Source organism: Zosterops lateralis (assembly GCF_965231275.1).
Source record: "Zosterops lateralis genome assembly, chromosome: 5".
In the NCBI taxonomy this organism is placed as follows: Eukaryota; Metazoa; Chordata; class Aves; order Passeriformes; family Zosteropidae; genus Zosterops; species Zosterops lateralis.
The window spans coordinates 51,919,601-51,943,565 of NC_139766.1; the positions used below are offsets into that span (position 1 = coordinate 51,919,601).

Here is a 23,965-nt window from a genome sequence, read left to right on the forward strand (position 1 = left end):
CTTACCAGAGAGGGTTGTGCAGGAGTGTTTCAGGAGTCTTGAAGGGAAGTCTCATCATAAGTATGCTGTAAACATGCTGCAATATATGCCACAAGAGCCTCCTCTGAATTTATTAGGACTATGCTTTAGTAAGGAAAATAGCCTGGCCCAAGGTGGCAGACCAGAAATGCTGCCTTTGGTTTCTCTTATGAAGACAGCCTTGAAGGGAAGGTAAAGGTGGGGTGAAGCTCATTGTGTGAGTGCAGGCTTTTACCTGAGCCTGGCAGTGACATCCCCACCTGCAGCTGAGTGAGATCTGTCAGGATGCTGGTGCAAGACAAGATGGGCTCTTCAGCACCACTGTCCACCCCAGCTCTTTCCATTTGGGAATATTGCCTGCATAAGGGGAGGAAGAGTATTGCTAACACTGGCAATATAGGATTATTCTACATTACCAAAATAATAATGAAAAGGAAGTACAGCTGCCTTTCTCTCTTGTCCTCCCTGTGGAAGGTGAGGGTGGGGAAGGTGCTCTCTCAGCGTCTCAGTAACAGGGTTGCTGCCCACTTGAGGTTTTAATAATGCACACTGCCTCTTCACAGACACAGAGGTCCTGATCCAGAATGGATCAAATATTTTATTGATTTGCTTTTCCAGGTATAGTTTCTGAAGATTGTTAAAGCTTCTTCTTTTTTCTCTCTTTTTAACGGGGATGTATTTTATTAGTCTCTTACCATTCTCTGGGAAAATGAATCCCTTCTGTCCTCACTCACAAGCAATTGTAACTTAAATGACACTTTGAGAAATTGAAAAGTGCTATTGAAAATACACTGCTTGGGAAAGATCCAAAGTCCCTCAGTACATTAGCAAGCTCACCTACTCCCAGCTGGCAGTGTGAGGTTTCCATGATGACTATAATTGTTAAATGGCAAAGGAAGCTGAAGATTGAAGAATTAGAAGGATGTCATTGTTATCCACAAAAAATCATAGCTAGGGCCATAGAGAAAAAACAGTCATTTCAAAACCCACTGCTGTCCAAGCAGGGTGTTTCATTAGAGTTACAGCAGGTGATTAAGATATTTGTCCAGGCCCTCTGCTTCTTCATCGGTTAAAAACCCATCTTGTGTGTGTCACAAACAGCCAGCCTTGTGCTCGGTTAGGTCAACTAACCAAAAGTGCCCTGCACTGTTGCCATCTGGAGCCATTCATAGGTGACATGGCTGCTGTGGGAGGTGGTGGGATAAAGCTGTGAACACGTGGGAGGGAGCCGATAGGATATAAGAGCTCCTAGTCTTGTAAATACACAATTATGTACCTTCACCCCTGCCAAATTAGTATAATTTACTCAATAGTATCTAATGGCTCCTTTGAGAACATTACTGCCTGTTATGTCAAAGGCCCTACTTAGTGTATTTTTAGTTTGTGGATCATTGAAGTGCTTGAACCCAACGGTGCCATTAGAGCATCCTCCCACAGCAAGGCCCTGTGGCTGAGGGCAGCCAGGGTCCCACAGAGTTCATCTCACCTGCAGCAGCACCACTGCAACAGTTCCCAGAGAGAAGGGGCTGCTAGTACCCAGCAATTCCAGCTGTTGGTGACAAAGAGGCTAAAGGGGGACTTTTTTACTGTTATTACATATTTCTAGATTAACACGATTTACTTTTGTATGCACTAAAATGTGGGGATTTTTCTAAAGGCAAGTGCTTTATGGGAGAGGTGGTTATTGTGCACGTGAGGCAATGTGGAATCAGAGCTCTATTAAATATTTCAGGAAGGTAGGCAGAACAGTAAATCAACATGTCAAGAAAAATATTCAGATTATTATCTAGTCTCCCTTTACTGTCTTCAGCCTGAACACCTGAAAGCTATTATTAATATGCTATTTAATGCTGTGCTTATATGCTTCTATTACTATTACAGTAACTTTCTCATTTTTCCTCAACCGTGATTTTAGAGCACAATAATTGTCTGCATTGTGCACGTGTGTGCACCTAAATGCACGAAGGTGTACCTGATGTAGAAGTAATCCTTTTCTTATGAAGATATCTGTGGAACTAGCAATAGTATGATCTTATGGGTACTGCTAGCAATATACCCCCAGCTGTTTGCTAATTTAAAGCTAAACTGCATTATCCTGGCATTATGTGTGCCCAGGATGGGTGAGGAGCCTGGGCCCAAAGAGGAATGTAGCTTCCCAAGAAACCTACCAGCTCCTGAAAGAGCTGCTCATTTCCATGTTTAACATGCAGAACTGCAGCAAGCCAAAACTCAGCATTCTGCCCTTGGAATGATTCCCACCCATGGGCACCTGGAGGGTTTAAGGTTTACTGAAATGGAGCCATAGGACCCACATGCCCACTGGGTGGCCTGTCAGAGAGGGTGGGATGAAGCTGCTGCTGCTGGCAATGTGTTGGGAGCTCTGTACAGACATTAGAGACTTGCTGTGGTTGCTGTCACATGAGCGAGCCTCCCTGGCTTGGAATAACTCCAGTGTGACAGGGATGCTGACAGGCACAGCCTGGCAAAACTTGGCATGTCATCCTAAGAAAAGTTCATGCCCAGATTTATCTCCTCTTTGCCCTAAGTTATCCAGCGTTTTAGAGTAAAGGCCCCTTCAGCAACAGCTGAGGTTGGAATGGTGAGGTACTTGTGACACTGGCATGCACTTCCTTTTGACAGAAGGTAATCCCAACCATGCAGAGAGCTGGGGACAGCAATTTCTTACATTGCTGCTGTAGGATGTGCCAAAGCTTATCCTTGGTGCCTTAAATGGTGGCCATAAATCTTGTCCCATCAGGAGGCTTTCAGTATCCCTGCCCTGTAAGCCAAAGGGAGCAAGAATGCTGCTGGTGGGAGAGCAGTGAGGTGTGGGGCTGCTTCTGTCATGCCTATGGTGCAGAGAAAGGACTGAGATGCCTCAGTTTCACTGGGGATATGCTTGGATGTCAGAAGTTTGCCACTATATCAAGTTAAAATGAGCATCTCCAACTATGACAGGGCTTTTTCATGGTGTCATTGAACTGATGCTTAATCCCAGGTAGTTGAACAATCATATTTTTCCAATACAGGGTAAGAGATAGAGGTCTTATGCCATTCAAAGTTTCAGGGTATCAGAGGAGTTGATTTGGTGGCGGCCACCGCATCTCCTTTTCTATCTCTGCATTTGCCAGCCCCAGGTTTTGCCTTTTGGTAGCACTGATGCAGTTCCTTGTGGGTCAGCTCTTAATCAGGTCTTGGAGGTAATCTAGAAGAAAAATAACTCATTGTGTGATTTATTTGTAAATAGGTTCAATTCAGTGGTCTGTTTTCCAGCCCAGTCATAGGTTATGGCTTCAAAATATGAAATATCTGGCTTTTAAATTGTTCCCATATGACTGTGTCTTGTTGCCAGTATGACACAAGTATTTGTGCAACCTCACCATGAGCTGATGTACGGAAATGGTTTGACTTCAGAACAAGAAGTAAAACAAAAATAAATGGGTTGTAAAGTTTTTGAAGCCAGGCCAGCTCTTTGATGTAACTTTGAGCATGATTTCACATCCATTTGCAGCAGGAACCGGCAGCAGGGAGAAATATCCCCAGTAGCTACAGGGGCTGAATGGTCAGTTCTTCAAAGCCATGTCCTCCCTGGCGTGGTGGAGAGGGTGCCAGTCGATGGCAGAAATACAGACACAGTGATAAGGAGGGAATTTCTCAAGTCCATTTTCCACCAGTGCAAAGGTGTTATAGAAGAGTACAAAAAAGCCAGACTTTGCAGCTGTCCAGTACAATGAACTGGTCTGATCTTTGCAGGAACATTTGATGCCCTGTCAGTCTGCCACATTTCTGTGGTGCTGTGAAGGGATCCAAACATGGTTTGAGTTCTTAAAGGGACTTTTTATTATTATCATTATTATTACTACATAATTAATAATAATAATAACTTAGTGCTGTAGGGATGATGATGAGGTGTAGACCAATCAGCTAAACCTGTAAAGTTAATGCTTATGAGCTAAAAGTACATTAAATCACAGCATGAGCACTTTCATTCTATGAGTTTAAGGCAACTCAGTTTATGTGCTGTAGTTTTACAGATTTATTTAATTTTCCATAACTTTCTTAAGTACTTCACTGGCATAGTTTCCAAAGATGAATTATCTGAAGAAAGGACTTTTTTCACGTTTTGTCCAGTTCTGAAGGTCTGGACATGACCTTCCATGGGAAGCCTTGGTTGCTCACTGAGTTCACATGCTGTACCACAATATGAGTAATAAATCCACTATGAAATCTTTGCTTAGTGTTTGAATGAAATGAAAACATGACTCAGACTTTTTTTAATGCTTTATTTTACAAGGAGCAAAACTGCTATTTTCTTTGTCTCCTGCATTTATCCAGTGTGGCAATCAAATGTAATTTAAATTATAATAATGTTAATGATCTTATTTTTTTCTCTCTTTTCAGATCTCCGGAAAACTTTCGAGCAGGAGCCCTTAGGGAAAGAAGTGTCCCTGGAGCAAGAGGTCCTGCTCCAGTGCCGCCCCCCTGAAGGCATCCCAGTAGCTGAGGTGAGCAACAGCAGCAGTGTCTGGCACTGGGACATCCTAAGTAAGGCCTCATGGGTGGCTAATGGTGCAGTGACTTACAGCAGGGCGTGATGAATGGGTGCTAATGGAGAGCTGACTGACTGCTGCTCACAGACAAGATTGATTGGGACCTGATTAATGGCTTTGGGTTGTGGTGCCTTGCTGGACAGAGCTGCAGGCGGTTTAGTTTCAGGTTTTTTTTTCCCTTTGAAAAATCACAACTATATCTGGTGTCCAGAGGACACATAGCTGGGGGAATGAATTAATACCAGCCTGCTATTTTTCCTTCTGGTTTTGAAGCAAAAAAAATTTCACTTATTCTGAGGGGCACCTTTCAAACATATTTTAATTTTTAGTTTGCCAGACTATATTTCACTCACATGTGTATGCACAACTTGGCATGAGAGGATATACTGTGGTACAATATGGGCTCCCAGGTAAAGCAGCACGAAGTTTGGGAAAACAGAGGATGTATCTGCCTAATAAGCCACCTTCAGGGCCTTAGCTGTTTTTCTTGCCAGCTTTTAAGCAAACCCAGAGTGGGTAGCCTGTCCTCCCCCTGCAGGAGCCAGCCTGCCCTTCAGCAGAATCTGTGCCTGACAGCAGCAGTGAGCAGCAGCTTCCCTAAGTGCAGCAGAGCCTCCAGCTTCAGACTCACAGCTCAGGGAAGGGGGTTCCCTGAGTCACAGGGGGGCCTCTGAAATCCTAAATCCTCTGCGGCTGTTAAGAGAAAAATTGATTGCTAATGACGGTAATTCCCCTATCTGAATTCTCTTCGGTTTTCCTCTACCACGCACAGAAGGAACTGTTGCCAATTTGCATTAGGATAAGTCAGACTGTCATGGCTAAGTAGCAAAGTGGTTGTCACTCAGCGCTGATGGCTGATTTCTCAGGAGATGAAGCTTAAAGTGCTACTTCCCCATCTAACCCAAGTTTAGCTTTAATCAGAACTGCAGAAACGTGTCCACAAACATCAGAAAGAATAATTAGCACAGAAGATTTTTCCCATTTTCTAGTTCCATAGGCTGTTTTGTTTCCCCATTAAGATATCTGTTTAGGTCTGCCGAGCCAGCTTGCTGACAACTGTAATATTAATCAGTTGAGTTTCATCAGGAACTTAACAGCAGGTTTTTATTTTCCTTTCTGATGTTTCTTTGCATCAAATCAACTTCTTCTTGTAGCATGACAGGAGTTTTTGCACTGGGATATGTTGTTCAGGCAGTGCAGGGTAGTACTGGAGAGCTTCATTTCCTTTGCTAGAAGCAGAGATTAATGCTGACGGGTAGTTTGGTTTTGTGCAGCGTTAAAAGCGCCACTGGAATTTCAGCAGCCAGGCCAACTGTTCCCTCAGAAAGGTCTGTTATACCCCATCACGTGGCTGAGACCCAAACTGCATAATGTAACGTGATTTGTGGGAAGCGATGTCTGAAAAAATCCTCTCTGAAAAAATGAGCTGCTGCCATAACAGTTGTGCTTTTTCCTGCCTTCCAGTATCCTGCTCACTCTGTCAATAGCTCTTCATGACGGTGCATTGACTGACTCTGGATCTTATTTGTATCATGGTCAGGCCAGACACCAATTAACACTTGGCAGGCTCAGAAATCTTATACTCCCTATCTGACATTCAAAAGAACCATTCTCAATGTGGTTTTTTTTCCTCTTCTGACTTTTGAAGTCAGAAAGAGATCAAACAGCCAGATTGGACAGCCGCCTAATACAGCCTCTTTGTAGATTTTTTCCAACACTATTAAAAGAACAAAGACCTGAACACTAATGAATATGAATACCTTAATGTGACACTTTATTACAGCCACTTGCTGAAGCTAGTTAGATAAATTTAAGGAAAAAAAAAGGAAAGATGAAAGATAACTTGGTGGGTTTAAGGATTACATGATTATTTTAATTTAAAGATTAATGAGTTCTTTGTTTAAGACTTCATTTATTTGTTTGGAGAAGTTTCTGATATGATGGTACAGGTAACTATAAGAAGGGCTTGGGAGAAGGCAGGCAGCAGACTGAGGCTCTCTTCCCTCTTGTGGAAGCACTGCTTTGATTCCAAGTAGAGTCAGGTAATGCATATGCTGCAGCTGTGAGCAGCATTTCCAAATGCTTTGGTGTGCATATGCTTTAGATTCTTCACACTCTAGAAACTGTGTTTTGTTTAGGGTTTTTGTGGGTTTTTTTAACTTTCTGGCTTCTGAAGGAGCCACTGGATTTAACACCAAAACAGATGAAGAAAAGCTTACACTGTGAGGCTGTACAAAATGCACTCTCAGTGTAATGTGTCCAGAGAACACCCTCAGTGCTGAAGTCCACAGTTCTAACATCTTTCACTTGCTTTTTCTATTTGATTCCATTCTCCCCCTGCTCAGTTTAGTTTGTTTTTCTTTTTTCCCTGGTATTTCAAAGTGGTGAGAACAAGCATGCTCAGGGATAAATTCTGTCTTCTTTTCAGTATCTGGGGAATTCAGTCTTATCAGTCCCAGCCTATTTAATTGCAATTAATTGTGTAAAGCTCTTATGGATCAATGCTAGAGCAGATCTTAGGACTACTGAAAAGCTGAACCACATAGAAACATATGGTTTCTGCAGAGGGCAAAAGGACAAAGACAGAGATGGGCAGGCAAAGCTTTTAAAAGCAACACTTACCAGTCCCTCAGATCCACTTGTACATGACAAGCATTAAAGCTGGCTCAGGTCATGGGCACTATGAAAAAAAAAAAAAAAAAAAAAAAAAAAAAAAAAAAAAAAAAAAGCCAAAATCCAAATATAAACAGATGTGTTAAAATATACCAGTCTCAGGACCTGAGGTCAAATCAAAGTACATCTCCTTGTTCACTTGGGACAGCGTAAGCAACTACGGGTTTCCATGGTTCTCTGGAAAAACCAGATCAGCTTCTCTACTGTCACACACCTCTGCCCAACAGCCCCGACCAGCGTGGGTGTCTGATGCACCATGACATCCCTCCCCACCCCCAGGTTTATAGCCAATATCATGTTGAACAAACCTATAGGTTCTGAACCACACAGGCAAATGTTTGGGCTGTTCCAATGCATGGCCCAGGCAAGCAGCAGAAGGACCAGCACAGGTGTTGTTACACTGAGGTTTCCACACATAGCTGAGGGGGGAAGGAGCAAATCCACATATTCCTGCTCTAACCAAAAAAGAAAAAAAAACAAGTGGACATAAAAACAAACAGTACCCTGCCCTAGCTCTATGCTTCTCCACTTTCTGCTTTTCCACAATGGGGAGAAGTAGGATAAGGTGGTAAGATCAGCAGTCTGACCTGCCAGCCTCACGCTCAGTGGAAATCAGACAGTTGCAGCTCCGCAGCTCCCCAGCATGAACAGAAACATCCATTTCAGTTCCACTCTGTTTTCTGTGTGAGAATTTCTGAACCTAACCTGAGAAGGGAGAAAGGATCCCATTCTGTGATGCTCCAACAGTAATGGCTGAGTTGTTAGCAATTAACCCCCTTAGCTCATTTAACTTGTTCTTTGAAAGACACTGGCATTGTATTGCACATGATAGAATATAGTTAGAGACACTGAGTCACATCAAATTAGTTCATTTGGGTAGGTTATAGATCAAAACACAAATGAGATGTAAGATTGGTTAATATGCCATAAGCTGCCAGATGAACTTTTGCATTGAAATGTATGATTTGTGGTGCCTTTAACAGGGGGGTAATTGCTTCTTTAATTTCAACTGAGGTGTTTCACAGAGTAATTTAATTGCAGAACAGAGTGTAGTGTACAGTTGGTGACCCAGTTGGGTTTAAAACTGCATGTGATATTTATCCACATTCATGGATTTAATTAGGAACTAAAGCAAGGGGAAAAGGATCACTGAGTCAAGAGGCAGAAGAGGGTGTTTTGCCGAGTCAAGATGAACTGTGGCAAAAACTTTATTTAGCTGCTCTTGCCCAGGCAAAGGCTGGTAGAAGCTAGGGACTTTTCTAAATAGGCAGCTCCATCTAATTGATTATTAATATGACTGCTGTTTGCGTTGTTTCCTGAGAGCCTCTTATGTTTTGTAGTAGTTATCCCTTAATTGGGAGTTCATGTGTGTGCATTTCCATGCAGGTGTGTGTCACTGAGACAGTGTTTTATATTTACAGCAGGAAAGTGAGCTCCAAGAGAGACAAGTAGAGGAGTTTGTGGCCACAAATGCTTATTGCTGAAAAGTAGCACTGTCCTTTGCAGTGCCTTGTGACATACAGCAGAACTGCCTTTGGGTGTCAGTGAGAGGAAGAGTGGGGAGGAGGAATCAGGTTTCTGTAAAGGAACACAGCCCTAAATGAGTGAGAGCTGCTCATCCTTTGCTTTGGAGAGCCATTGGAAAAGGTCTGGGCATGCAGGCCTGTCCTCCAAAAGTACAGGATAAAACACCGTGAAATTGTCAGCCCCTGGTCCCTACATTTCTGTCCCTTTTAACATACATTTTACCCCCCAGCCTACTGGTGGGTGGTCAAGTCACTCTTGCAAAGCATGAGACATAAGGTTACCAGCTCCTGCTTGAAGGACAGGTTTGCTTTGAATTTGTGCTTTCCTGGGAAGTATGCTGACTACTAGATTATTAGCCTTGTTTTTACATTTCCTACAAGTTCATTTCCACAGTGCAGAACATGTGGAAGAGCACAGGTCTTCTTGCAGAACTGCTGTTTTTGAGACCTGACTTTTCTATGGGAGCTACCCCTGTACTTCTCCTTCCTAGTCCAGTTCCACTGATGCCAAAGTAAGTGAGGGCAGAGCATGCTCCAAAGTGAATCCAACTGCTGAATGATTCAGTTCAGGCAAGGATGATCTGTGGGGCTGGAGAACAGTCAGACTTCTGGGTTCCTCTATGAAATATTACAATGTGAGATTTTCTACGAGAGCACTGACATGAAACCTGCTAGCTTATCCTCTTCTCTGCAGCTGGCTTTCTGTGGCAGAGACAGCTCTGAGATTCTGGTGTAGCTAACAGAACTTACCTGTCCACATGCCCACATTGTGCCAAAAGTGCCAGTCAATATGTGAGCTATAGGCTTCCATTTCAAGCTCCTCTTTTAGGTGGGAAAAGAAGCCCAGCAGCTTCTGATGGTCACATAGCAGATGCTGGGGTTTTCAATAAATAATGCCATAATCTGTGCTTGAATTTGAGACTGTGTGGAATAAATTTCTCCATCTGCTTCTACCAGTACACCTCAGAAGTTTATTCTGAGGCTTAACTTCCCAATTGTGCATAAAGCAAAGCTGTAATGGGCCTGGAGACATCCAGCATCTGTACATACACCCTGCAAGCAGAAAGCTGGATATATGTGTAATTAAGGAAGCGTTTCCACAGCAGGAACAACAATTTTCCTTATTGGCAGCAGAAGCACAATAAGAACAAGTGAACAAAACACCATAATGGTTTGCATTTGCTGTCTCATTCTCAGTATGTTTTGCAGTCTCTCATAGCTGTAATTTCAGACACTTTGGAGATCACTTCTCTTTCCTTTTATTTTCAATCTTAAATTTATATGAAATATCTTTCCAGTAAACAGTACATAGAGGACAACATCCTCTTCAGCAGACAGTTGCTGGGATGAAACCAGATCCAAAATCAAATAACATTCTTCAAAGAGGCACTCAAGTCTCAAGGTACCTAGAATTGTTGCTGGCTCATATGAAAACTGCTATGAAGACTGAGAGTTTTCTCAGTCTCACTTAGATATCTCGTACTGTGTCTAAATCAGTAGTTAGTTTCACAAATGTTTTATTACTGGAATGTGCTTGTGTGTTACAATCCAGGTGAAGCCAGGGAGCTGAGATTTCCCTGTGGCTGTTGGAGGTGATGCCAGCTCAGCAGGGACTGCTGCAAGGCGAGCTGTGCCACTGGGAGCAGTTGGCACAGCTGCAGAGAATACCAGCCACAATCCAGTGTGCATGGGGAACCAGATGGAAAGCAATCCTGCTGTGTCAACCAGGCATGGGGAAGGCACGGGTGCAATGTTCTTGCCTTTCAAAATTACAGATTACTTTTCATCAAGGCAAGTTTCTTGCTGCTCCCAGATGTTTGTATCTTGTTTCTTGTGGAAAATGTCACTGGCAGGCTTTGCCTGTGTCTGGAGGGTAGAAGACTTGCTGTTTTCAGCAGGTGCTCCTGGCTCTGAAGATGACTCTGGGGCAGGTTGGTGCAGAGAAGACAATTAGCAGCTGGGACTTAGCTCTTGAGATTGCCAGACGTGTAGGGAACAACTCTTATGATCAAGAGGGTGGCATCTAGATGAGATCATATTCCTTTTTCATCCTTGTGTTTCTTTCAGAGCAGATGTGTTTCTGCTCTACCAGTTTCTAAAACAGTCAAGCATATGCAAGTGTGCCAAGAGATTTAAGTGCCTAGGAATGCTGGTAACTTGGTATGGCTAAATTTGTATCAGCAATTAGCTTCTGTAATAGGTTTTCCTGCGTGTGTAATCGCTTGTGTGATTTATGTTCCCTGTGTTCATTTAGTCTGCACAGAAGCCTGGTCTAGCTTTGCAAGTCTCAGTGTCTGTGTGTGCTGCTGCTGGAAACAGCCTGTGGAAGCACAGGTCTGGCTGCAGCTCCCAGGTAGAGCTGAGGTGGTTATCGCAGTTTTCTGTTCTTGCTGATGGTCTTGCCTTTTTTTTTTTGGTTGGGTGGCATGTGGCAGGTTCCTTCTGTTAATTAGAACAAATGTGCCAATTATGTTAATGTATCTCCCGATACCAATCAGTGAATGATTAGAGACAACACATCTGTCTCTCACCAGGGAGCAGGATGGCAGAAAAGACACTACAAGGTATGTTGTTCTAAATTACAGACACCTTGGATCGTGCTTTCCCCTGCTGGCCACAGGGACAGCTCAGTCTCCTGCTCAGGCTCGCTTGCCAGCCCTTTAGCAGCCCTGGCTGTGCAGCTCCAGTGCAGTTGGCAGGATCCATGTGCCTCATGGAACTGCAAGTTGCATCCAGAGTGATAAGGAGCTCTGACCAAAAGGTAGCTGGCTCCAGGTGTGCTCCAGCTTCTCAGCATCTGCAAATTCTGTTGGTCAGGTTTTCATTCACCACTCTCACACCTCAGCTGAGTGGCCTTCTCTTCCTAGTCAATTTGAAAACATATAACAAAAATACCTTCTTGTGTAGAAAACTAAGAAGAAGAAAAGGGATTTTTGTGTCTACTTTGTTCCAGGGGGTTGGTATATGAGAAAAAAACATGTGTATGTTGTTGTAATTGTAATTTTCCATAGCTGTCATTCCCCAGAGGGTACATTTACTCCATCCTTCATAGCATAATTTTTGCCAATTAAATGATTGCTGTTATGATAAGGAAAAAACGGATCCCCTTCTTTTTCTACATATATGCATGACCATCAGTACATTTATCAATAACAGCTGGAGGGATGTGCCTGATTTATTTGAATACAGAGAGCTAGGTACATGTTCAAGAACTGTTCTGATTATAGCCAGTAAATATACATCCTTAATATTTAGGCAAAAGCAAACATCTACTCTCTAACATCTCCAGAGAGATGAAAAATGAAGGCATGAGGATGTGATTTGGTATGACCTTGAAGTCAGGCTTTTGTGCACTTTGAAGTGCCCATTTATATCCTGCTGCTCCTTTGTCCACTTGCCTGCAGGTGTACAGGTCTCTGACACAGAAGTGTCCATTGCCTTAGCTGCCAGTAACTATTATTCAGGCTGCAGAATTAAATTCAGGATAAATTTATGCACTGACTGGATTAACAGCCTACTTCAGCAAGGGGGCTGCGCCCTGGGGAATGACATGGCATCAAAAGAGATCGTTGCTTTTAACTTCTGTGATAACAGTTTGCATACTTGTCACTCATAAATCACACTGTCTCATTCTGCTTGCTTCTCCTCTTATTTGACACCTGATCTCTTCCTACTTACGTGACAGAACAACCCTAATCCCACCTACTCTGGTTACCTCCAAAAAAGAAAAAAAATCTGAGGTTTGGAGGTGCTGAGCACTGCAGGCACCTGCACCATAAGAAATGGGTCCAACAGTAATTGAAAATAAGTACCAACATCAGTCTCACACATTGTAGTGTGTTTAATTAGTCTCCATTTCTACAAGGACTGAGGGAGAAAACACAGCCACTAGAGGGATGTTCTCTTTTTTGTGTTGCTCTACTGATGGCTAAAATATGTGTGAAAGGAGACTCCCACTGCTTGTCAAATCATCCATCAGTTCCTTCCTTCAGATTTGACATTAGACTTTGCAACATTAAACGACACCATAAAAACCTGAATGCCAGAAGACTGAATTAGATATATTAAAGATATACCTTCTAAAAGAGATGGCATTTAGACATGCACACTAAGTACTGATGTACTGGCAGAGAAAAAAAAATATCCTGTTGTTCTTCAAACTTTTACTGTTAGCAAATTCTGTGAGACATTAGGTGAAAAGGACTTTTTCCTAAGAGATTTGGTGTAGAGCCAGAGGCAATATACTGAATTATACAGAGCTGCTTTGTTTAGGGATTTTTTCTTCGTCTTCTTTTCTTTTTTGTATTGGCAACTTCTCTTTTCATATTATCTTTGGTGGTTTTGCAGGGTTGATAGGGAATTCAATGCTTACAGCTTTAATTTGTCTACTCATTTGAGACCCAGATTAAATATGTATGTGCATTTTTGCAGAGAGAGAAAATGTTGCAGAGAAGTAGAAAAAAGAACCATGTGCTTGGGCATGGAGCCTTGGGGGTGCCAAAGGCTGCTGGAGTATCTTGTTGGGTGGGCGTACCAGAAATATTTTAAACTGAGCCTTAGACCATGTAAACTGTAGTCCTGTCCTTACTGGTGTCCTGCTGTCCTCAATGTGCAAAGCAGAGGAAGAGTACAGGCAGATTTGAAAGTGGAATGTACAAAGCTCTGGCAGTGTGTGCAGCATCTTTTACAGCTCTGACATAACCATCCCAGAAATAAATAGTGACATTAAAACCAAAGAAATACATGGGGTTTGTGTGAGAGGCAGCAGTTAAATGGCAGCATACCACTGATGGAGATAAGCTTCTGGCTTGTTTTTCAGTCTAGAATTCATGCAGACTCACCCTGCAGGTGAGGAAGGAACTAAATATTGCCATTGACTGAACAGGAATCTGTCTGTCTTGATTATACCTGAAACCTATTAGGATTCAAGAAAGGCAGGAAAACAAGTTTAGTCACTCTGTCAAGGAATAACAGATTATTGACTAAGAGCATGCATCTTCCATGGTGAAACATGATTGTGATGGTGACGGAAATACAGCCTCCAAAGTTTTATGGTTTTTTCTTCCTCCCCTGTTCCTGGCAGACACACATATCCATTTCCAGACCCCTTGTTACACCACTGTCTTTAAGCTCTGCAGTATCTACAGCTGTGAGGCTGCCACATCCCACAGTGATCTGCTGTGAAAGAGAGGGATTTAAACCAAGCCTTCCTTGGAGAAGTGGCTCTACATTCACTAAAGGTGTAAATCTTTGGAAGCAGCTCATACCTGAATTGCATCCACCCAAACTGGAGGAGGGGAGCTGGAGCTGCTTAAGACAGGGCTAAAAGTGGGGAGTGGGTGGTGGGCACCTATAATCCAAGCCCACATCTGCCAGCACTGGTCTTGCAGAATTGACTGGCTTTGTCTGGGGTGAATTGAGCCCTCTGTGTTGAACAGCAGGAGAAATCATTGTTTTTTCTTGCCATGGTTTGGGGTAGTCTGTACAACTGTCTCAGGTGGCTTTTAGGGTATGTCAATGCTTGGGTAGTTCCTCAAATGTCTCTAGAAAAGGGAGGGTCTGTGAGAGAAGGACTTGGTTGATAGCACCTCACAAGTCTGGTGAGTTGATTGTGGTTGTTTTTCTTCCTTTAATTAAATCCTGGGCACAGGCTGAAGTGATCCAGTGACGTGAAGGCCCAGCTTTGATCCATCCAGGGCCCCAGTCCTGTCCTTCAGCGTACTCAGTTCAAATGAAAATGAGCTACTAGATTTGCAGCCAAATTATATTAGAGTGGCTCACAGCAGTCAGCCGGGATATAACAGGGTGTTTTCTTAGGAAGGCAATAAAGAGAATATTGTCTAGATTAAAAATCTCATATGAAAATATTTTTCTGTGCAACCAAGGAAATCATGCTTTATTAAAGTAAAATATAGCTTACACAAATAAGGAGGAAAAATAAGCACTGATGTCCTTGTGATTTCCTATTTCCTTGGTAACTGACTATTTTGTTTCATTCTCATTGAAGCCAGACTATGTGCATGTGAGTACAAGTGTATTTAGAAATATTGGGATTTGTGATTTGTAAGTGCTACCCACTCCAGTATAGAACTTCATGGTTTTAGACCTAGGCCAGGTATGTACAAGGTTACTACATTATTAACTGCCTAGTTAAGCAAGATATGGAAAACAATGGGTGAGATCTGTGCTGATTTGGGGTTTCTGATGTTGCAGGAGAATTTTGTTTGCAGATATGCTCCTAAGGTATCACCCGTTCCTTTTGCCTTTCTTCTGACTCTGAAAGCACAGATCCACTTTTCCCTGTACAGTACCTGGCAGCCTTTGAAAATGCATTGATGTTTTCAAGGCAAGGCAAGACAGCTGTTGTGTGGGTGGGTGGGACAAAAGGGGACTTGAAGGAAAGGGTAGGAACACAATGTGTTCTCCTGTGTTTCTGCCCTGGTGTTTTGTTTCACTTGGAGACGTTCATCAGGTGAGTCCTTTGTTACGTGCCTTGGCTTGTAGTGTTTTCTGGGATGAGCAATGTAATCACACATACTATGTCTGTCCATGTTGGTGTGACTTGATGCTGACTCACTGCCTCCCCTCTGGCCCTTTGAAACCCCAAGGTGGAGTGGCTGAAGAATGAAGAGGTGATCGATCCTGTGGAAGACCGAAACTTTTACATCACCATTGATCACAACCTGATCATCAAGCAAGCCCGGCTTTCTGACACCGCCAATTACACCTGTGTCGCAAAAAACATTGTGGCCAAAAGAAAAAGCACCACAGCAACTGTGATAGTCTATGGTAGGTGGTGCCTTGTACTGTTGCACGTAGATAGACACGCACTCAGAGCAGGAGCTGGGGCAGGAGCGGGATGCACAATGACCCTGGGCAACTCTGGGTGCAGTCAGTGCCCAGGCTGGGCTGCCTGGGCTGCCTGGTGACTTGCAGCCACACACAGGCACTGCAGTTGGGGGGCACTGCTGAAATCCCTCAGAAGTCTGATGGCTTGTCTTACTGGTGACAGGCAATGGTGTTAAAGGAGGAACAGCCTCATTGGAGAGAAGGCAGCTATTCCCCTTGCTGTAACACACACTGGCTGCATACAGCTAGGAGCCACCAGGGCACATCCTCCAGCAGGAGTGTCCAAGGCATGGCTTACAACCAACATTTAGTGACCCTTTTCAGAAATAAGAGTGAAACTGATAGAGAGTTTGTGCTTCCAGTGACTGGTAAGAATGTCAGAACTCAGCAGAATCCACTATCTTCTTCTATCTCTTTAAATAAGCTTATTTTTGGTGCCTTCTTCCAAAGTGTACTCTGACATGAAGAGCAAAGAAGCAAAGCATTCTCAGACTACAGTTCGTAGGCACACAGCCTAGCTTAAAACTAAACATCAGGGAAATATAAAGCATGGGATAGCGTTATTCTGTGTGAGCATCCACAGTCCTGATAGGACTGAGGCTGGCCATGCTTTGGCTGGGAAAGGATGGGATTCCCTCCTAGGGTCTCTTCCAGCCTGCGTTGCGCTGCAGCTCTGCTTCACCATTTGGGGCCTTTGCCCCTGTAGAGTTACTTTCCCAAATGCTTTCCAGGTGGGGGTATCCACCAGAACAAAACCTGCTCTGATTATGTGCCAGCTGACTGAACTGGTGTTTCTTACAATCAGCTTAATTATAGGATAGACAAGTAGGAAAAAATCCCTATGATTATCCCTAATATTCATTTCATATTCAGGGTAGCATTTAGATTTAATTGTGAGCAGTTGCTTCTCCGAAGTTACAATGAGAGCTTTTTACTTCAGTTTTTATAGAAAACTGACTGAATTGAGTTGATTAGCAGTGCTTTTGATATTGAGGGATGGACCATGCAAGAGCACCATGTTTTTGTAACTGAGATGAATACAGAAACATAAAGATGTAGGCGTACTACAACCCTTCCTCATACACATACAGAATTTTTTCAAAAGTGTATTCAAGAGACATGTGTAGGGAGCAGGCGTTTTTATGGGTTTTGCTGCCAGAACTGCTTAAGGGTTGTGTCATATCGCAAACATTTGGGTTTAGGGAATCTAAGCAGTTAATACCTGACAATGACATTATTATGTGGAGCAGCTCAACTCCTTCTTTGTCCCTCCATCCATCCCAGAAACTGTGGCGGGCGAAAAGGAGAGTCAGCATAAATATCTTCCCAGAGATAAATATCTTCCCAAAGTCCAACAGAAAGAAATGCATTCTGAATAGCTTAGGGAAGTACTGGGACATTTATATATGCACCAGCTATGTCCATAGAGGCATGAGTGAAGTTGTCCAGACATCCTGAAGTCATCTTGAAAGAAAGGAAAAGAAAATTCTTGATATCTAATGAAAGCATGGGGGTCTCTCAGCATGCATAGGGGATGGGTGCATCCAAGCATGAGTGGGAGTGAGCAGGTGATCTCCCTCTGGAAAACGGTGCAACTTTCAGAGCACAAGCTTCTGGCTGCCAGAGCTCTCTGAACCTGCAGGGATTTTGGTCATACACACTTCACCAGGTGCTTAAGGCTGGGTCAGGTTTTTTTCAGGATAAGGCAGGTCACCTGCCAACCCTAATAGTCATCAAGCAGTGTTTTTCATTCAGCATCAGCATTTCTTCAGCTTGTACAATGACTTCTGGTGTACACTTGGTGTGTTGGAGACATGGGTTTGTCCCTATTCACTGTTGTTTCTCATGCCAGCTCTTGTGGTCACTGCTCAAGGCCACACAGAGCCAGACGCGCCTTTGGGGCTGCCCAGGCTGGACTGTTTGCGTGACCAGGCTCTTTTTTTCTCTCTTTGCAGTGAACGGAGGCTGGTCCACCTGGACAGAGTGGTCTGTGTGTAACAGCCGCTGCGGGAGAGGCTTCCAGAAGCGCACGAGGACCTGCACCAACCCCGCCCCGCTCAACGGCGGCGCCTTCTGCGAGGGCCAGAGCGTCCAGAAAATAGCTTGTACCACTCTGTGTCCAGGTTCAGTATGAACAGCACACAAAAATACTCTGTCATCAGTAATTTCAGGAGAACACTATTAGCTGCAAAAGCTTGCTTTTCATTATTAATAAATCCAACATTTCAGGGAATTAATATTCAATTGTAGTGCATAAGTAGGTAAAATAGTGAGCACATCATATCAAGCAGCACGGGTTCCAGCCCTTCTTTCTTATGCTACTTCCACTGTGGTCTCACTTCTTATAATTCAGGGTATTTAGGGAACATTCTGAGCTTCAAAATGCAGGAGATAAAGGTTGAAAGCTCTGGAAAAGAATTGGGATATGAATATAGAAAGCAACTGTGATGTAAATATATTTGCAATGTCTGTTCAGTCCAGCTGTCTCAGCAAGTAAAGCATCTGGGCTGTGGTTATTAAATTTGAGGCAGATGTTTACCTGACATATACAATCGTCAAATACAAAGGCATTTTTATTGGAAAGAGATGTGTATCCATACTTTTGGAAGTTATTTAAGTGTAAATTTCTGAAAAATACAAAATTGTTTTAGGATGTGGGATGTAGTTGGTAACTTCTCTGTGATAAAAATCTGCCATCTGTCCCACTGTCCAGTGCTCTCCTACTACTGACCCACTTAAATCGATGTCAGTAAGGCCATCTTCAGTGTGTGAAGATTGGTAATCCAGGTCTGTCACTGAAACAATTTTATATATTGTTCTTCAGCTGTTCATTTTAGTGCTTTTGAAAATAATTTGCTGGAATTCAAAAGATGCTAAACACATTCCTTGTTCTGTTCATCTGAAATAAATTGATGCTTCTAGAGATTTCTTTTAATAGACAATATTTAACATTAAATATCTTCCTATTAAAGAAGAATTTCTGGACAAGTCTAACCTCTGTGTTAAAAATGCTACCCCCCTGCCACAAAATTAAATCACAGATTCCTGACTTGTTGCTTGTACACTCTGAGCACAGATAAACTGGTTTCAAGTTTATCGAAAGGGGAGGACAGACCAGAAATGGGGTCAGGGCAGAGACAAAGGAGATGTGGGGGTGAATGTGCATTTGCAGGCCAGAAGTAGAAGGGCAGGCTGATGATCCTTCTGCCTTGCCAGGAATGGCTGGGAGTTGCAGACTGGCTTGTGCTGACATGTGCATCGCTCTGTCTTGATCTCACTTTTGTGTACCCCTAACAAGTTGTGTCCTCTCCTTGTCTCAGTGGATGGCAAGTGGACATCCTGGAGCAAGTGGTCCACCTGTGGCACGGAGTGCACCCACTGGCGCCGGAGAGAGTGCACAGCCCCAGCTCCCAAGAATGGGGGAAAGGACTGCGAGGGGCTGGTGCTGCAGTCCAAGAACTGCACAGATGGGCTCTGCATGCAGGGTAAGTGCTCTCTCCGGGATCTGGGATGTATGTGGCAAACCCTGAAATAACTGCAGATCAGCATCAATGCCCTAAATTCACAGAACCATTTGTAGGAGAAATGAGTTAGGGACTTGTTCTCAACCAGTCTGGATGCTCCACTCCTCTTGCCTGAGGAATATGGAACAGTGAAGAATTAAAAAGAGTCATAACAGAGCCTTCTACTGCCCACCCGCCCCTGCAAACAGCCCTCCTCTCTACACTGGCTCAGCATCTGTCTAGAGAACCTTGGCAGTGGCTCTTACAGCACTGCAAATGGAAAAAATAGGGCATTCAGAGCAAAGCTAGCATTTTCAAGAGTAAACTTGGCCAAGCAGATCGGCTTCTGGCTTCTTACTGTCAGGAATGGCGAGTGCATGTGTTTCTATTTGTAATAGTTATGCTCCTTTTTGAATTTCGAGTGACCTGTGGTAGAAGGAGGTACAGTGCGTCAATGCAGTGCTGATGCAAACTTCCTATCTGGTCCCCAGCATGCTGCAGCCTCATGGGGATCAGCTCTAGCACTGAAGTCTATTCCACCTGTGCCTATTTATGCAGTGGTCCTGCCTTTCTGACTAATAGAGAGAGAAGCAATGAAAAGCAGATTTTAAGTGTAATTCTGATATACACTGATGAACAATTACTCGGCTCTACACTCCATCCCTCCTCAAAAATGAGGTCTTCTTTGGTCTGCTGGTGCATCAAAGCTCTCTTTCACATTTCATTAGTACCATAACCTGAGCCAGAATCCTTGCATACAGCTCTTTCCTATTCCTTCATCCCATCTCTCTGCAGCAGTGCTCTGTCAAGCCTCAACTCTCTGTTTTCAAGAGTTGTAGCTGTACCCCTCCAGTACCTCTGTGTCCAGATCATAAACTGCTTTGAGTTCTATCATAAAAAGGAGTAAAGAATTCTTATTCTCTGAGGCAAGTTACTTTTGACTGAAATATTCATGATGACAGAAAATGACTCTACCAGCTAATAAATTGGTCTGGTCTTTGAATAAGTGCTATATAGGACAGCTACTATGTTGATAGTGATCTCTGACCTACCCGATGTCACAGCATGACCATTTACTTTGAGGTTTCCTGGTTTTACAAATATCTTCCTTGAAATAGCTCACACAAGCATTTCCATCATGTTAAAAGCTATTAGTCAATGTCAGTGGTCTGTAAAGCTGTAATCTCTCAAAACACTTGTTTTTATGGTGAATTTGAAAAAGTAGCATTCAGAACTCCTCTCTTTTTCATTTCTAAAGATAGGGAAAAAATTCAGCTATGTCTTACTATGTAACATCTTTGTGACTTCTATTGTAGGGAAGCTAATGCACTCCTAGTTCCAGCAGTGTTAATAAGTCATTATGGCAAATTAGGAGGAAAAGATGCATTTCCCCTTGCAGAAGAGCTCTTCACTATCAGATTATATTTAGACAGGTGTATGTCATCTTTGTGTATGTGCATAAAGAGAGGCATTTAAGCAGAAATCTTGTGGAAAAGTAGATATAATAGTACAGCAGAATAAAAAGCCCTGTAGGGATCTCATTTATCTGTTGATGGTATATTGCATTTTATTTGTGAAAGTGGATGCTGAGTATAAAGCAGAGGTCTTCAGCAGGAGAGAGGGTGAAACTGTTGTGAATCCTATTCTGCTTCATATATATGTATATAAAAAATGGTAATGAAAAATATGCAGTCACATAATGACCTGGTTAGCTCCAGGGGCTGTGATAATCCTTCAGTGCTGGAATTTAATGGTAGTGTTTTAATGGTGTCTTTATACTCACAGGGTTTCATATACCTGTAAAACTTCCAGTCCTGCTCCCTGATCCATCACTGCTGAGAAGATTGATTTGCTGTACTTCATGGTGGTGTGCCTGCTGCTCTCTCTCTCTCTCTCTCTCCCCCTCCTTCCCTCTCTTTTTCTTTATTTATCTTTCTCAGTTTATGCAAAATCAATCCGAGCACTTACATTTTTACCCATATGGATTTAGATTCACAGAAAATCTGCCTACTGAGCCAGAAAGACACACAGCACTCCTTTCATTCCTAAAACAACATGCCTCTTGCCACATTATTTGAGGCTTTGAGGGTTTGGCCTGTAACTGACAATTATCCTAGCCCGGGGCACCTGTAGATTCACAACAGTTTTTTCCAGTGGCTTCATGCCACTGAGTCTGGCATGGCATCTATGGCATGGAGGAAGCTTCAGCCACCTTTTCTCTGTGACCACAGCACACTGGGATATCTGTTGCCCAGCTTCTTACCTGCACCATAGTCAAATCCTGTTCCTAGGTGCCCTGATGCTTCCTCCTTACTGTCAGTCTTTAGTGAGAGCTTGAAGGTTGACAGCATGGTGTAGTTGAGGTCAAAGAATTAGGAGGCAGACACTCTTGCCAGGAGTCACTAGCCTCTGTTGCACTGACAAAAACTCACTTGTAAATATATATCTCTATATAGCTGTATGTAAAAGATATCCTGGAAAATGCTGGATTGAATGAGTCTAATTTACAAGCCCTTTCTCTTCCAGTCTATTATTCACTTCAGTAGCATCAACTGGATAAATCAATAAGCTTTTTCATCAGGCTGTCCCTGCTTCAGCAAAGAGCACAAGTCTGCACCACTATCGATTTCTGTGGGGATAAAAACAGTAGAGCTTTCTCCATCCCTTGTAATTACAGTATTTTACACCCAAAGCTGTAGTGTGCTTACCACTAACTGTGGCATTTCTCATGCAACTCTGCTGTTGCATTTATTCAGACTAATCATCTTGCTGGTACACACACACTCTCCCGTATCCAGTAGTTAGTGTTTTTCCGTTAACATGAAGGGATGAACAGTCATTAAACTAGAGAGCCCATGGAGAGCCAGCAGGCTGAATTGAAGAGGAAAAACAGATGTAGTGAAAATTTAGGGCAGTCATTGCTATTTTAAGTTTTCAAGTACACAATATTGTCTAGCAGTTCCCATTATAACAATTTCATAATTCCCATAATAGCATTAATACAATCTTCTGGAACAAAATCTGCCGTAGGTGTAAGAAGAATTGGCTGGTTACCACCCACGCTAGTTGCATTATTGCCTCTGTAGTTGCATTATTTCCCATTTAATGTATGAGTACTGTGGTAAATACTTCAGTGCAAGGAACAACACTTCTAAAGGCACGCACTGCATCTCACAGGGGATTGCTCTGAACTGAAGCACTGCAATTAGCCCTTCACTCGTATCACCTAATGACTTTGGTGGGTGTTCTGTGTGGGGAATTATAAAGTGAAGCACTCTCCTGCTGCCTCAAACTTCAGTACAAGTAGTTCCCTTCACTAGGTCACAGACATTTATAAAGCAACGTACCAGAGGAAGTATTTTCCTGGACTCAGTCTGGAATGAGTGCGAGATCGCTTGTGTGGTACAAAATAGATGCTTCTGTATTGCATAATGTGTAAAAATCAGCTGATAGTCAAGTAGAACTGGACAACCAATGAGGAGAGTTAGCTATGCTGCATGGTTATGTTGAAGGCTTATTACCTGAGTTGTGACATGCAGCTGTCATGCTCACAGCATGTCACATATATCCTTTCTGCTGAGGATCTGAAGTGACAGTGTTCAGATCTGTATTATCCCTGTCCTGAATAAATAAGTACAGCAAGTCCATAGGCATGAGGTTAGTGCCTGCTGGGCTTTTAAGCTTTTCTGAAATCATACCTGGGATGCGCAGGGTTGGCACTAGTTCAGTCAAAGGGAGATAACCAGTGCCCCTTTTTATGTTCACTTTTGGCTTTAGTCAACCACTGTAGCTTTTCATAAAAGGCTGGGTAAGTTGTTCTTTAATTTTTTCTTCAAAACACAAAGCTGACTGTCTTACAGCAACAAACAAGATAATACAGAAGCATATGTTATTGCTTGAGAACTATGAGTTATACAGTTACACAAATAGTACTGTTGCTCTGTGAAGTAAAATTGCTTACTTTATACAGCCTCACAATATGGAATAAAAAATCTCTCATTGAATAGGAACAAAAAGAAAATTTCTACCTGTGAGTTATTGCAAGGGTCATCAGATCCAGTATGGACTTTCCCTTTGTTTCTTGAGCATGAAAAGACTGAGATGTGCTACTGTCATTTAAAAAAAAAATGGAAGAAAAGATTCAAAATATCTTCACCTCTTGCTACAGACAATACTCTGGACTAACTCTCAGGTCACTGTGATCTTCTCCCTGCATGCAGCTTACCTACTTGGAAATGCAAATAGCAGATGCAGCACTGGAGGAAAAGACACAATACCGTGGTGAAGATGGTATTACCAGACTAATAATGCCTTAGAAAAGGCTGCCTTCTAGTCAAGAGTGGATTGATGTGACATGGTGACAGCAAATCTGTATTTGCTGAGTGCTCTGAAATCCTCGTCTGAAAAGCAGTAGGAAGTTCATAAGGTTCCCTCTTGCAATGATAGTGCCTAAGCAAGTGAAAAAGATGCAGTTTATCCTGCTTGGGCATGAAATGGCAAAATGCTGCCCTTTTTCAGTCTTTTCTCTGTTTATACACAGGTCCTGAGTAGAAAGCAAGGTTACTCTGATATTAGCATCTCTTTCTTCCCAAAACATACACATTCTGCACATGTCCTACTTGGTTAATGTAACATGTCAGAAACTCTGATGGAATAAGTATTTGTTTCCCTTTTTGGCTTGATTTGAAAGGAGGCATTCAGGGAAGAATTACAGGGCAGAGCAGCTTGATGAGGACCACAGGTCCACCAGGGCAGGTCAGTATGCAAAGAACAGAGGACTGTTTTCCAGACTCCAGAAGCTAAGCAGAACTCTCTCAAGGGAGACTGCAACATAAGCCCACGTGTG

The 23,965-nt window shown here is 42.9% G+C and overlaps 1 protein-coding gene across 2 annotated transcripts in view; it reads left to right on the plus strand.

The window, feature by feature from the left end:
* The window catches only part of UNC5C (unc-5 netrin receptor C), a gene marked incomplete at its 5' end in the record, with an annotated part of 242,618 nt that overhangs the window by 182,130 nt on the left and 36,523 nt on the right, over positions 1 to 23,965 (plus strand). For both annotated transcript variants that reach the window (XM_083862300.1, XM_083862301.1), the window contains 4 exons: positions 4,420 to 4,523; positions 15,376 to 15,556; positions 17,572 to 17,739; positions 18,937 to 19,101. In XM_083862300.1, coding sequence (XP_083718426.1) covers positions 4,420 to 4,523; positions 15,376 to 15,556; positions 17,572 to 17,739; positions 18,937 to 19,101 — 618 coding nt within the window. The remainder of the gene's footprint in view (positions 1 to 4,419; positions 4,524 to 15,375; positions 15,557 to 17,571; positions 17,740 to 18,936; positions 19,102 to 23,965) is intronic.